Source organism: Gouania willdenowi, chromosome 6 (genome assembly GCF_900634775.1).
Source record: "Gouania willdenowi chromosome 6, fGouWil2.1, whole genome shotgun sequence".
NCBI classification, from domain to species: domain Eukaryota; kingdom Metazoa; phylum Chordata; class Actinopteri; order Blenniiformes; family Gobiesocidae; genus Gouania; species Gouania willdenowi.
Genome location: NC_041049.1, coordinates 62,693,055 through 62,705,841, shown reverse-complemented (window position 1 = coordinate 62,705,841; position 12,787 = coordinate 62,693,055). Strand labels below are relative to the sequence as shown.

The following is a 12,787-nucleotide window of genomic DNA, read 5'->3' as shown; positions in this document are numbered from 1 at the left end:
ACGATCCTGCTCTCTACAAAACAAAGTTTTCAAGCCTCTGCCTCTGCCGTCACTTTTTATAACCAAGCCATTAATATTGATTGTTTCCAAATTTGAGAGCTGGGGGATCTAGCGGTATGAAAATAACACTCTTTCTTTTTCCCAGTAATAATATCCACAGCCCTTCAAGGCCTGTTCCCTGACCCTCTCATGTCTTACAGGGGAGCTTCTGCTGAAGTAAGCCCTTTCTACTTAAAAGGTATTAGCACTCAGGGTTAAAACAGTAAGTGTTCTGCATGCAGGATAAGAAGTGAGCATCCTTACAAAGTCTTATACAGCTGGTTTAAAAAGGGTTGCAATGCATAAGCTCTGCTGCCTTTTAGATATTGGTTTCTACGGCTCAAGATTTAAATTAAACAACATCTAACAAGTCTGTGACACAACCAGATACATTTTTTATTGTAGTATAAGCAATCCATGTGTCCACATGTGGTATAGTTTCCTTAAAACAGAAATGGGCTTCTCTTCTATCAGAGCGGGACCACAAAAATGTGATAGTCTGATCCAAGGGCCACATTATCAACATAATGACCAATTTGAGCATTAATACAGGAAAGAACAAAGGGTTTTGTCTTTGTAGTTCTTATGTGTGAATTTTCTTGGTGTGTTTTTAGTTACTTTTGTTTATTTTTTTTTGTGTGTGTTGCCTTTTTGTGTGATTTTGTTATATTTTTAGTGTTATTGTTGTCTTTTTGTCATTTTTCTATAATTTTGTGCAATTTCGTTGGCATTTTGTGCATCTTCAAAGTCCTTTTGTACATGTTGTTTTTGTAGTCATTATTGTGTACTTTAGTTGACATTTTGTACATTATGCTGTCGTTTTCTGTGTTATGTTGGGCGCTATATTACTTCCAACTTCATGATTTACAATTTTGTTTTGGGGGCCTTAAAACATGCATTTAGGAACTGTTACTTTTTAGTATAAAGTCATCAGGCAGCAGCTTTCAAGTAAAGAATAGTTGTTGTTTTTTTTTTTTTTATTTCTCCTTTCAGTAAACGTTATGAAATTCATAAAACATCTGGTTACAGCCTGTTGTTAAAATACTTTCCTTGTAAGAGTCAAGAGCTTTTGGGATTCAATCCATGCTTACTCAGGAGAAAAAGAACGACTGCATCCTGCTCTGAGCACCAGTCCATCTCAAATACACACATGAACTCAAAAGACTCCAACATTTTTTGAAGAGATTTAATAAATGTCTGGAATTACATCAGTTTTGCTACAAACAAACTCAGTTTGGAGTAGTTTGGTTGTGTAAGGACACGTTTATATTATACGTTGGAACTTCCAAAAGTTGTTCCTCAGCTGCTACACTGATTTTTTAGTATGAGATAAAATCATAGTGAATGCATCAATGAATCAAACTTCATTTACACCAAAAGGTAAGGGCAAAAGGTCAAAATTGCTGCTTGAAAGTTGGTTTTCATCTCTACCGTAAACAGTCCCGTTTGTTGAAATGTATGTGTGTTGCATTGTGGGATGTGGAGTCCTGTAAACTGATACATAGAAGTGTTTTTACTTCATTCCAATAACATTGGGAAGACCGGGAACAAACCACTGTCCTCCTCATCTGGTGAAGAAACACAAGAAATCACGGTAGGAACGAAGTAAAAACACTTGTATGCAGTTCTATATCAGTTCACGGGACTCCACATCCCACAATGCAAATTGCAAAAATGTCAACCAACAGAGTGTTTAGGGTGGAGATGAAAACAAACTTTCAAGAGGCAATTTCAACCTTTTTCTTTCCTTTTTGGAGTAAAGGTAAAGGATGTTCGATTTATTGATCCATGAGGATTAGACTATGATTTTATCTAATTAAAACATTATCACAGGTAAAAAATAAAGTATTTATGTCCTAAAAATTATGAAGAGCATAAGAAGGACAGAGATAAAACATTGTATTGAGGGCTAAGAACGTACTGCAGATGGAGTGTAAAGTAAAAAGTCTCGATACGAGACTGTTACGCACGCAAGGTTCAGAAATAATGATTAGGTACAAGTGAAATGAGTGATTTAGAAATATACTCATAAAAGCAACTCAACCACAGTAACGAGTACTTGTAACCTGTTACTTTCACCTCTGGTGTTGACTTCCAGACGTTTTTCAAACTTTTCCCTGAGCCATCCTATGCTTTAATAAGACAACAATCGGCCTTATTCTCTGTGAATTCCAAACTTGGAGCAGAGAAACAGCTTTCAGAGATTGGCCCCAGTGAAAATCTGCCTTTTTTTTCCCCACCCATTCAGTATTACATAACAGAGCAAAGGCGTTCTTTTTCCTGTCTTTCTCTTTGCCAGACGCACTTTAATCCGCTGCATAAAAAGGGGTGGGGTGGATATGGGTCAGCAGGTTAGCAGTGTCTGAAAGTCAGACTTGTGAAAGAAGAAGAAGAAGAAGAAAAAAAAAATCAATCTACGAAGGACTCCCAACTACCTGCCTTTGCCCCAGGATTACATAAGAGCTCCAGCCACAGTCTCACTGTTCTGTTCTCCTTCCTTTCACTGGTGTGTGAATGAAGTCTGAAGTGTTTTAGAGTAACCAAACACTGTAGTGTAAAAGGAAGACGTTGAAATGATAAATAAAGTGGAAAAAGAAACGCCAGGGTGATTTTTTTTTTTTGGGCTCATTTGCGCGCTTCTGTTTATGGCTAAACCTGTTACATAACCAGCTTACATTCCACATTCACCATATCACTCTCTAAATATAACCTTGCGCACGGGGAAGAGTGCGCGCTCCCACACAAAAACAGAGAAAGCAGCTATCTATCTATCTATATATATATCTATATATCTATATAAATGTGAATTATTTCTCACGTTTGGTGCGTGTGCGTCCACGCGCTCTCTGACATGAGCAGAGGTGGTGTGTGTGTGTGTGTGTGTTTCTTTTGAAGTTGAGCCTGGGTATACTTTGTGCTGGAGGGGGGCGTGGTTAAACATACTGTCTTGTACTGTACAACATGGACGGCTCGTGAATGATGGATATATTATCATGTAAAACGAGCCTATGTGTCCTCGTGCAGTTATGCAGTGCAACGAATGCCTGGGCCGGACCTTTGGACGGGTATGGACGGACAATGTGGGGCTTTGTTTTTACTCCTCGTCTGATCGTGTGCGCGTGTGCGTGTGCACGTGCGCATGTGGGATCAGATGCGTTAAGACAAGGCGACGTGTGCTGCTGCGTCTTTGCGCCACTGGACTGTCTGCAGACTCTTCTTCACATGTTCCAGCTGCAGGAATAGACTAAAATGTGTGTGTGTGTGTGTGTGTGTGGTAGAAACACCAATGAGAGAAAAGATAGATCGGGGGGGGGGGGGGTGGTATAGTGACTCATGGGGAGGGACACACGTCCACTGATCGATATCGATATCTATTACTAGCCATAGTTTCTCAAAGTTCACTTTCAACACTTTGACATTATCACCTTGAAGTGGGAGAGGATGTGTGTGTGTGGGTGTGTGTGTGTGTGTCTTTCCTTTGACTGATTGATGTCCTCACAGAGCTAATTTATGACATCTGTGACCGTATCACCAGGTGTCAGAATAACCCTGATGTGCACTAACACATTATTAAAGCCACATGGAAGAAAGAAAGAGAGGAAAACACATGGTCCTTCTGTGCTTTGACCATTTCATCAACATAGGGTGCGATTTTAATTCATTGTTAAGTTGGTTAAAATATCCACATTGTGTGTTTCAAAAAAAAAAAAAAAAAAAAAAAAGATGGTCCATGTGAAGCATGGCTTACCTCTGTTGGTGCTGGAGCAGGTCTGCCTCCGGACCGGGGCTGGATGCTCCGCTTTCCGGAGCGTCTCCAGGTTAACCGGGGTTTCCCTGACAGGGGTAGCCGGCTCCGAGGCGCCGTTGCCCGGGTCGCCGCTCGCTGGGTCTGGAGGGGACTCCATGTCGTGCTCAAAGGTTGATTAACTGTCTGTCTAAATGTGTGACTACTACCGATAACACTTTCTACTAATAATGCGCGATCTGTGCTCTCCGACACCGCGTCCTGCTATTCTAAAATAGACTAGAAGTAAGAAATGAGAAATGCGAGTGTGTGTGGAGGTGTGTGTGTGTATGTGTGTGTGTGATTGTCCACTAGCAGCGCTAGAGAGACTGACTGAAGGGAGAGGTTGTCAATAGCCGTGAGAATACACACACACACAGCAGGGTTGGAGTTAATTGTAATTGATAATTAATTACAATTATGGCGTAGTTATTATTGTAATCTTTTTAAAAAAGCTGTTCCTATCATAATTAAATTATTCAAATATGTTTGATAACAAGCTTTCCCACATTTTACCTTTTTAAAAATCAATCAATCAAGGAGTATACTGACAGGTAACAGGCTCAGGTTCCCACACCAAAAAGATTAACACCTGTATTTGCACTGATGAAGAAGCCAAACAAGGTAACCAATAGAAAGGAAATAAATGAGATAACACATAATTGTTTTTAGTGTATTTTACAGCTGATTTGGGACCCATTAGATGTAATTGAGAATGTAATTGACTACCTGAGGATACAAAATTATTGTAATTGGAAAAAAATGCTTGTCACTGTAATCACAATTGAATTGTAATGGAACATGGATAATTGAAAACATAATTGTAACTGAAAAATGTAATTGACCTTAACCCTGACACACACGCATGCACACACACACACACACACACACACACACACACAGGCCTGGGAAAAATACACGTCTTTCTATATTTTCAACACAGTCTAATTTATTGTAAATATGGTGTGTTTAAGAGAGAATGCATGATTATGTGAAATTATTTATTTTTTGTTAAATATTTTCATCAATACTCAGGATATTATAGAAATACAGACCAGTGTTTCTCAAATGGGGGTACGTGTACCCCTAGTGGTACACAATAGCACCACAGGAGGTAAAAATTAAAATAGATTTTAGAATTTAATTTAAAAAATATATATTTAAAACAACACACACTCTTCAAGAACTATATTTCTATACTTTCACCTTGTGGAAATATAAATCTAGTTTAACTATAAAATGCAGTTTTAAAAGAATTATCTGAGCTTGAACGTGATTCAAAACTAATCCAAAAAATGTTGGGAACCACTGCAATAAATACGGTTTCATTTTAATGCCATCATTATGCTCTATAGGTGTTTTCTAAGCAAAATGTTGTTCTCGGACAGAGGGGGTACTTGGATTCAGAGTCAAGAAAAGGGGGTACTTCAGGCAAAAAAGTTTGAGAACTACTGATACAGAACATAGATCAGGGGTGTCACTTGCTTTTTGCTTGTTTTTTTGCCCAGGGACCAAATATTATGGAAAATACAAAACAATGAGATGCTAAGTGATCATTATGAGATAAGTCACAATTATGACATTTTTTTTTTTTTTTTTTTACTTTTCCTAGGTTTTTTTTAGTATCTCATAATTATGACTTTATTTTATTTTTACTGGTGGGAATGGGCTTCCATAAAATATGGAGCAGTTAAATCTCAAGTGGGCCACAGATTTTTGGGACAGAAAATAAAGAGCAGTTTCAACATTATTGTGCCCTATAGGTTTCACTTCCACATATAACTGATATATATACCCCGAGGTGAAAGTAATGGATTACATGTACTCACCTAACTGTAATTGAGTTTCTTTTATGGGTACTTGTACTTTTTTGAGTATATTTCTAAATCAGTAATTTTACTTGTGCTTAAGTACATTTTAAAAGAAGTAAAGTAGATTTTTACAGTTTATTGAGTCTATGTCTTCTCTGCTTTGGTTTTCGCCGCTATACTGTGACTGTGTGTTATCTTATCTGTGTTTTTGTAGCTGAAAGGTTTTTCCTGGTTCTGTACATTTTTCTCCTTTTGGGAATTCAGTTCATAATCTGTTTTTTTCCCCTCACCTCTCCTTATGTTTTTTTCCCTTTTTTCATCTAAATGCGGGGCGCCCACAGTTCTCCCGTTCTTGTCTCATGTTATTTGTTACTGTTCTTCCATGTTCTCTTTAGTGTAAAGCACTTTGTGGTTTATACTTACTTACATTTCTACACCAAGTTGTGAGTAAATTCTTATTTTTTGTTTTAAAATGATTAACGGACATTATGAAACTACAAAAATGAAAGGACCAGACAACAATCAAATGCATCACATCATAGCCGACCAATCAATGCCAAAACAGCATTAAATACCGGTTATTTTCTCAGTTTTTGAGTTCATAACTTTACTTAGAGCCTCAGAAATATTTTTATTTTGAATTTAATCCATAAAACCATTTGTTTTATACAGATTCCTTTGTGGTATAAGTTCCTATTGTGCAAGATTTGGTATAGGGTGTCCCGATCCGATATCAATATTGTTCCGATATTAGCCTGAAAACAAATATCGGAATATTGAATTTTGAATTTTTTTTTCCAATTCATTTTTTATTAATTTTATTCAATTGTAGAATACTGTAGATATTGTGTTGAAGGTAAAATTATGTAAACAATTTTTTTCATACCTACTGTAGCTGACTGTTGTTCTCTGTTTGGGTAACATCACTTGATCAAACCTTTTCTAATATTCCACACCACAAAATAAGTTATTATTTTTTTATTAAAGAAAAGAGAGAGAGAGAGAAAAAATAAAAATAAAAAAGCATGTATGATTCATGTTGATATATTGGATCAATATCGGTATCCGCCGATATGCAAGGCTGCAATATCAGTATCATATTGGAAATGAAAAGGTTGAATCGGGACATCCCTAATATGGTATCTTTCATACATGAGATGTTTACTGTATGCATGGGAACCGTGGCAAGATTTATTACCAAAAATAAACGTGTGGGGTGAAAGTAACGAGAAACTTTTACTTTGAGTACTATTTTATTGAGTTACTTTTTACTTGTACTTGAGTATTTTATATATGACTTACATTTACTTGTATTTGAGTATTTTATATATGACTTACTTGTACTTGTACTTGAGTACATTTTTAAATCATGTAACAATACTTCTACTTGAGTGGGATATACAGTACCAGTACTTTTTACACCTCTTTATATACCGTACGGTAGGATATGTAAGTCACTGACAATATTCAAACAAAAAATCAGCCCATGTAGGATCTCCACTTCAAAATTTATTGATTTTGTAACAGTACATTTGTGTTATTTATGGAGTTTTGTGGGATTGTTTATAAGAAATCTCAAGATTTTAGACAATCTTTTGACAATTTGTGACTGCCATCATGTGGTATTGGCAGGGAGGATAAAGCCCTTGCAATTATTGTAGTTTTATTGAACTGATGAATTTGGAGAGAGTGCGATATCTACAACTGAAGTATTCAGTAATTTACACGTGATCATTGTTTTGCTTCCTCTTGCGAGCCGATTTGGATCCTCTGTAAAGGGCTGGATTTGGCCCCCGGGCCTTGAGTTTGACACATGTGCTACTGATGCTTTGAACTTGAGACAATTTGGTAATTGATGTGAAAGTACTCAACGTGATGGAAAATTGGAGCCTCCTTGACACTAAAAGCAGTCACATTAAATAAACAATACTAATGTCATCTTTATTTTTCCTTTTTTTTTTTTTGTAATAAAAAAAACACAACTGACATTAGGAGGCAATGTTTAGCTTCTCTGTGGCAAGGATGTCCTTCTGTTAAAATGTTCTCTACACCTGGATGAAGAGAGAAAAAAAACCAAGACCTAAGTGATAGATCACTGCTACAGTGAGTAACAGCCCTGCTTCCAGGCAAAAAGGTGAAGAGTTCAAGCTCTGGTGCCCTGATCTTTCTGTGTACAACTTGTATTTTCTCCTTGGCTCTCCTCTGGGTATTGAAAGTGGGGGCCATCTACACCAGGGACGGCTTTTTGTGGCTCTGGAGTAAAGTGAAGGTCCATGCCATTATCTTATTGGCTTGGTTCTTGGCATTTATCTCTACTGGGGCCCCCTGTCAGAGTGGCTAGATTCCTGGGTACAACATGTTCCTGCTATCACACTGCAATTTTCTTTATTGATCAAGTGATTGTCTCCTTTCATTAGCCTTGTGATGCACCTGTTTTTAACTACATGTTAGGACAAACTTCAGCACCCACCACCATAAACAGACATTTAATTCTTTGTGTAAATACAGAGTGTAAGTTTGTTCATTTATTTATGTATTTATTTGACAGGGACAATGCAAAAGTTGGTAGCTGATGTGCTGCACATAGTGTGTAGCTAATGCTAGTTCACGACTCATTTCTACACTACAGTAAAATACAGTCAAAACAATAAAATGTACCAACTCAGAATACAAAGTTTATAAAAACATTCACATACACACGGCTATTTACAAATTTATTTTAGTCAAGACTTAAGCCCAAGTTGTGCTTCATTGGCCACGTTTACCTGAGAGATCGAATTCCCTTTTAATTCAGAATCAAAATTAAATCTTCTTCAAACTAACCTTGTAAACACCTAATTCCGAATGAAAATGGCCATTCTGAATTAAACTTGAATCCGAATTAAGTGGCTGGTTTATTCAGATTTTAATTCAGAATTGAATAATTCCTCGATCTTGTATACGTTCATTCAGCTTCAAATTTATTCCGGTGTCACGTACTAAGATCATAACCCTAACCCGGCCAAACCTAACCCTAACCCTAACCCTACCATAATCCAATAAACAAATAAAACACATGTCCGTTCACTTTGAAAACATTTTTTTTTTTTTTTTTTTTTTTTTTTTTTTAGAAAAAATTCATTTTTCGGAAGTGCGCATGTGCGCGCATATACAATCCCAGTATGATGTAAACTCAGTACATGACACCGGTCATTCATCCAAGATGGCCGTCCTAAGCAAGCGGCCTCAAGCCGAGACCATTTATTTAATAAGAGCCTTAGAACAGTGATTCTCAACAGGTGGGTTGGGACCCAAAAGTGGGTCATGGACCTGGACTGGGTGGGTCATGGACAGCTGGTCAAAAATAAATAAATACTTGTGTCTCATCTTGGACTTGTCTTTTATTTTGAAAGAGCCTTTTATTTTGACAGTCATGCTGTGAAATGCATGTTGCACAGGAAAATTATATAGATTTATGTTTTGGAAAACATTATATATGTGTGTTTTCAACAGCTATTTTTTGAAAAACTACATTTGGTTGGTTGAATTCTAAAAAATGTATGACTGTGGAAAAATGTGGGTCCCAAGTTAAGACCAGTTGAGAACCCCTGCCATAGAAGACATGGTTATAATGGAAAGAGTGGATGGACGGAAGCATAAACATGAGGACATTCACACAGACACATTGACTTATTACACACACACGGATATCGGCAAACACAACAGGCTTCATTGGGGCATGAAGCCTTGCACCAGACCCACAGAGCTTCATTAATGTCCCACGGATTATTATAAAATTCATTTTTCACTCAACGTTTGGTATAGTGGAGGTAGAACAGCCATTGCATTAACCGCTGGCTTTAATTTGCCAAAGAACGCTTTACTGCCTCCCTTTTTCAGTACTCTATCTCTTTTCTTCTACTCATTTGACAAAAGTGAAACTGAATGAAGTCGAGAAATAGAGTCGACACCATTTATTACAAACACGTTATACAAGTGAGCACAAGACCATACAGCGCTGGCTCAACCCATCCTTCGCGATGGGTTCCGGAAGCCAAAAGAGGCCGACCTCCGGGATGCTTCCGGCTTTTCCTTCTTCACCCTCAATTATGCCTCAATTCTGAATTAAAAACATGTCACCATTGTTCTTTAGCTTTAGGACCACAGATTGTGTATTGTATCATGTCAGGAAGAGGATTAAGGGTTGAATGGTTCTATGCAAGGGTCATTTTATAATATTTACCAAATAGTAAGCCTAAAATTTTTTTTATTTTCATTCTCATATGTTTCATTAATGTGTTCCTTTTCATCTCCTGCACGCTTCTTTAGCTGTTTGTGACACCAACATGCAGCAGTGTCAAAATAAGACATGCAATTCCCCACTGTTTTAATAAACACTTTGAGCTTATAGCCCACTGCTATAATCAAAGCATTCATTATTTTCATTAACATAACCACCTTAACATAATCCCCAGCCTCATTGCACCGTGTTGTGAAAAGACAAGCTATGCATTCTGTTGTAAAGTAATACGTCTTATTTTGGTTCAACAACACATTATAATCTACATGTCTGACGAAGAGGAAATGAGCACATCCTCATGTTTAGGAACTAGAGGTGGTGAACAGAAAACTGTGTAAGATGCTTTAAAAAAAAAAAAAAAAAGTAAAAATGTAAATTCTCAAAACGCATTTTTAAAGGAAAACTACTGTGGGGCGCTGATTGTAAAGTTACGCATGCTAAAATAAACAGCAACATTTTGCTACATTTAGCAACAAACCAAATTTTAAAAATGTATGTGAATTTTTGCTTTTGACCAGATTTACAGCAATATTTGTGAAATTTGTGATGTTTTTTTTTCTCGTAAAAATATGTCAATGTTAAATCTAAATCTAAATGTTAAATCTAAATATAAATGTTCAATCTAAATCTGTAAATAAAACTGTTAAATCTATATGTGTAATGTAAATGTTAAATATAAATCTTAAATATAAATGTTAATGTAAATGTTAAATCTAAATGTCACATATAAAACTAAATATTTAGCTGATATGCAAATTCACAGTTTAGATTTAACATTTATATTTAGAATTAACATTTCAATTTTACATTTAACATTTAGAATTAACATGTAGATTTTACATTGAACATTTATGTTTAACATTTATATTTTGCATTTACATTTAACATTTAGATTTTGAATTTACATTTAACATTTAGCTTTACATTCAACATTTAGATCTAACATTTAGATTGAGATTTTACATTTATATTTAAATGTAACATTTACATTCAACATTTAAGAATTGTGTTTAACATTTAGATTAAACATATGGATTTAACATTTAGTATTTTGATTTAACATTTACATTTAACATGATCATGTTTTTACATAAAAAATATCACAAATTTCACAAATAATTGTGTAAATCTGGTCAAAAGTAACATAAAAAAAAAAAAAAATCACATATGTTTTGTAAACGTGGTTTGTTGCTAAATGTTGCTGTTTATTTAAACATACACTCAGCGCCCCATAAACTACTGTATACATAAAACAATCGTCACCGACGTCAAAGGCGTTTTGAACACGGAATGTCGTTTAAAAGCACTCAACATACTGGAAAACGTCTCAATCTGGCAACACAGCTCAGGTCAACTGGGATCAGACGTCAGTGCGCGGGAGGAAACGCAAACGCCACACTTTCAGCACGTGATCAGACGCAGCCCCGCCCCTTCAGAGAGCTGCACGTGGACTTTGACATGGTCCCGCCCCCCTCAGCGTGCAGCTGATAGTCCAGCCTTATTAAGTCAGTGAACAAACGAGTGTTTACATTTCATGCTTTATTCTTTTTCCAGTTAAACACTAAAAAAAGAGCAAAAAGAAGAAAGAAAGAAAGAATGAAAAGTAGTCAACAAAAAATGAAAATATATATTGATATAGTTTGTCTGTATGTATATATATATATATATATATATATATATATATGTGTGTGTGTGTGTGTGTGTGTGTTTACATAAGATATTGTAATCATAAAATTAGTTTGTAGATTGAAATTATATCATATATTAATTATTTGATTGTGATGTATATATTTATTGAGAATTAAGATATAATTAACAATATATATATATATATATATATATATATATATATATATATATATATATATATATATATTATTTTATTTGACGAGCTGCTAAAACTTGTTAAAACCAGCAGTCTTTTAGTTATAAATATCCATGAAGGGAGAACATTTGTTTTATTACTGTATTTCTGTGACCCACCATCACGAGCATGTGATATAACTTGTGGAGCGAATCTGTGCTGAAGACTGAGGTTTGACTGAGAGCCAAGAGGAATTTCTCAATTCCAAGAGAAGAGGCCAAGTTTCATTCCTTCTGCTGAGGCCCAGAGCCTCAACATTTCTCTGACCTTCTGACCTTCGTGAGTTTGACTGCACGAACCCCTGTACTCACATTTCCTATATCTGCTGCATGTGGAGTTGAAACTAGGAAAAACAGTCTTGGGAGACAGAAAAAAATGAAACAACTTAGATTGACACCTATTCAATGCAAACAAATTATTTTAACATCAGTATATGATCTTTGCGTTGGTTCAGATTTGATCGTTAATGTTCCTGTATTGAAATGAACTGTCATCACAAACGGGTGTGGAACCACATTTTGGGCCCTCGGTACAAACCATCTTGTTGGGAGCCTGTAAGTTATGTACAGTTTTTTTTTTTTTGCCCAGAAACTACAGTATACTAGTATTCTTGCATTATTGTATAATTTTTTTCTCTTCTCAATAACCTAATGACTGGGGGGTGGGTGTATAACTCCTATAATTTTATTTCCAATTAAGATTTGACGTGCAAAAGAAATGCACACATAGTTAATTTCCATCAAAATAATATATTGCCTAAAAAAGATGTGTTTTAAAGCAGTGATTCCCAACTGGTGGTCGGGACCCAAAAGTGGGTCGCAGACCTGTACTGTGTGGATGCTTAATGTCTCTCATGTTGTATTTTATTTTGAAATAAACTTTTCTTTTGACAGGCATGCTGTGAAATGCATGTTACACAAGAAAGTATATAGATCTGTGTTTGGTAAAAATATTGTGTTATGTAAAAGTATTATGTTTTCAACAGCTATTTTTGAAAAACAAAATTTTGT

At 35.8% G+C, this 12,787-nt stretch overlaps 1 protein-coding gene across 1 annotated transcript in view; it reads right to left on the bottom strand.

Annotated features, from left to right (window-relative positions):
• Positions 1 to 4,098, bottom strand: part of roraa (RAR-related orphan receptor A, paralog a) — a 326,587-nt gene extending 322,489 nt beyond the window's left edge. The window contains exon 1 of the mRNA XM_028449561.1: positions 3,788 to 4,098. Coding sequence (XP_028305362.1) covers positions 3,788 to 3,944 — 157 coding nt within the window. The 5' untranslated portion in view covers positions 3,945 to 4,098. The remainder of the gene's footprint in view (positions 1 to 3,787) is intronic.
• Between the last annotated feature and the right edge of the window lie 8,689 nt (positions 4,099 to 12,787).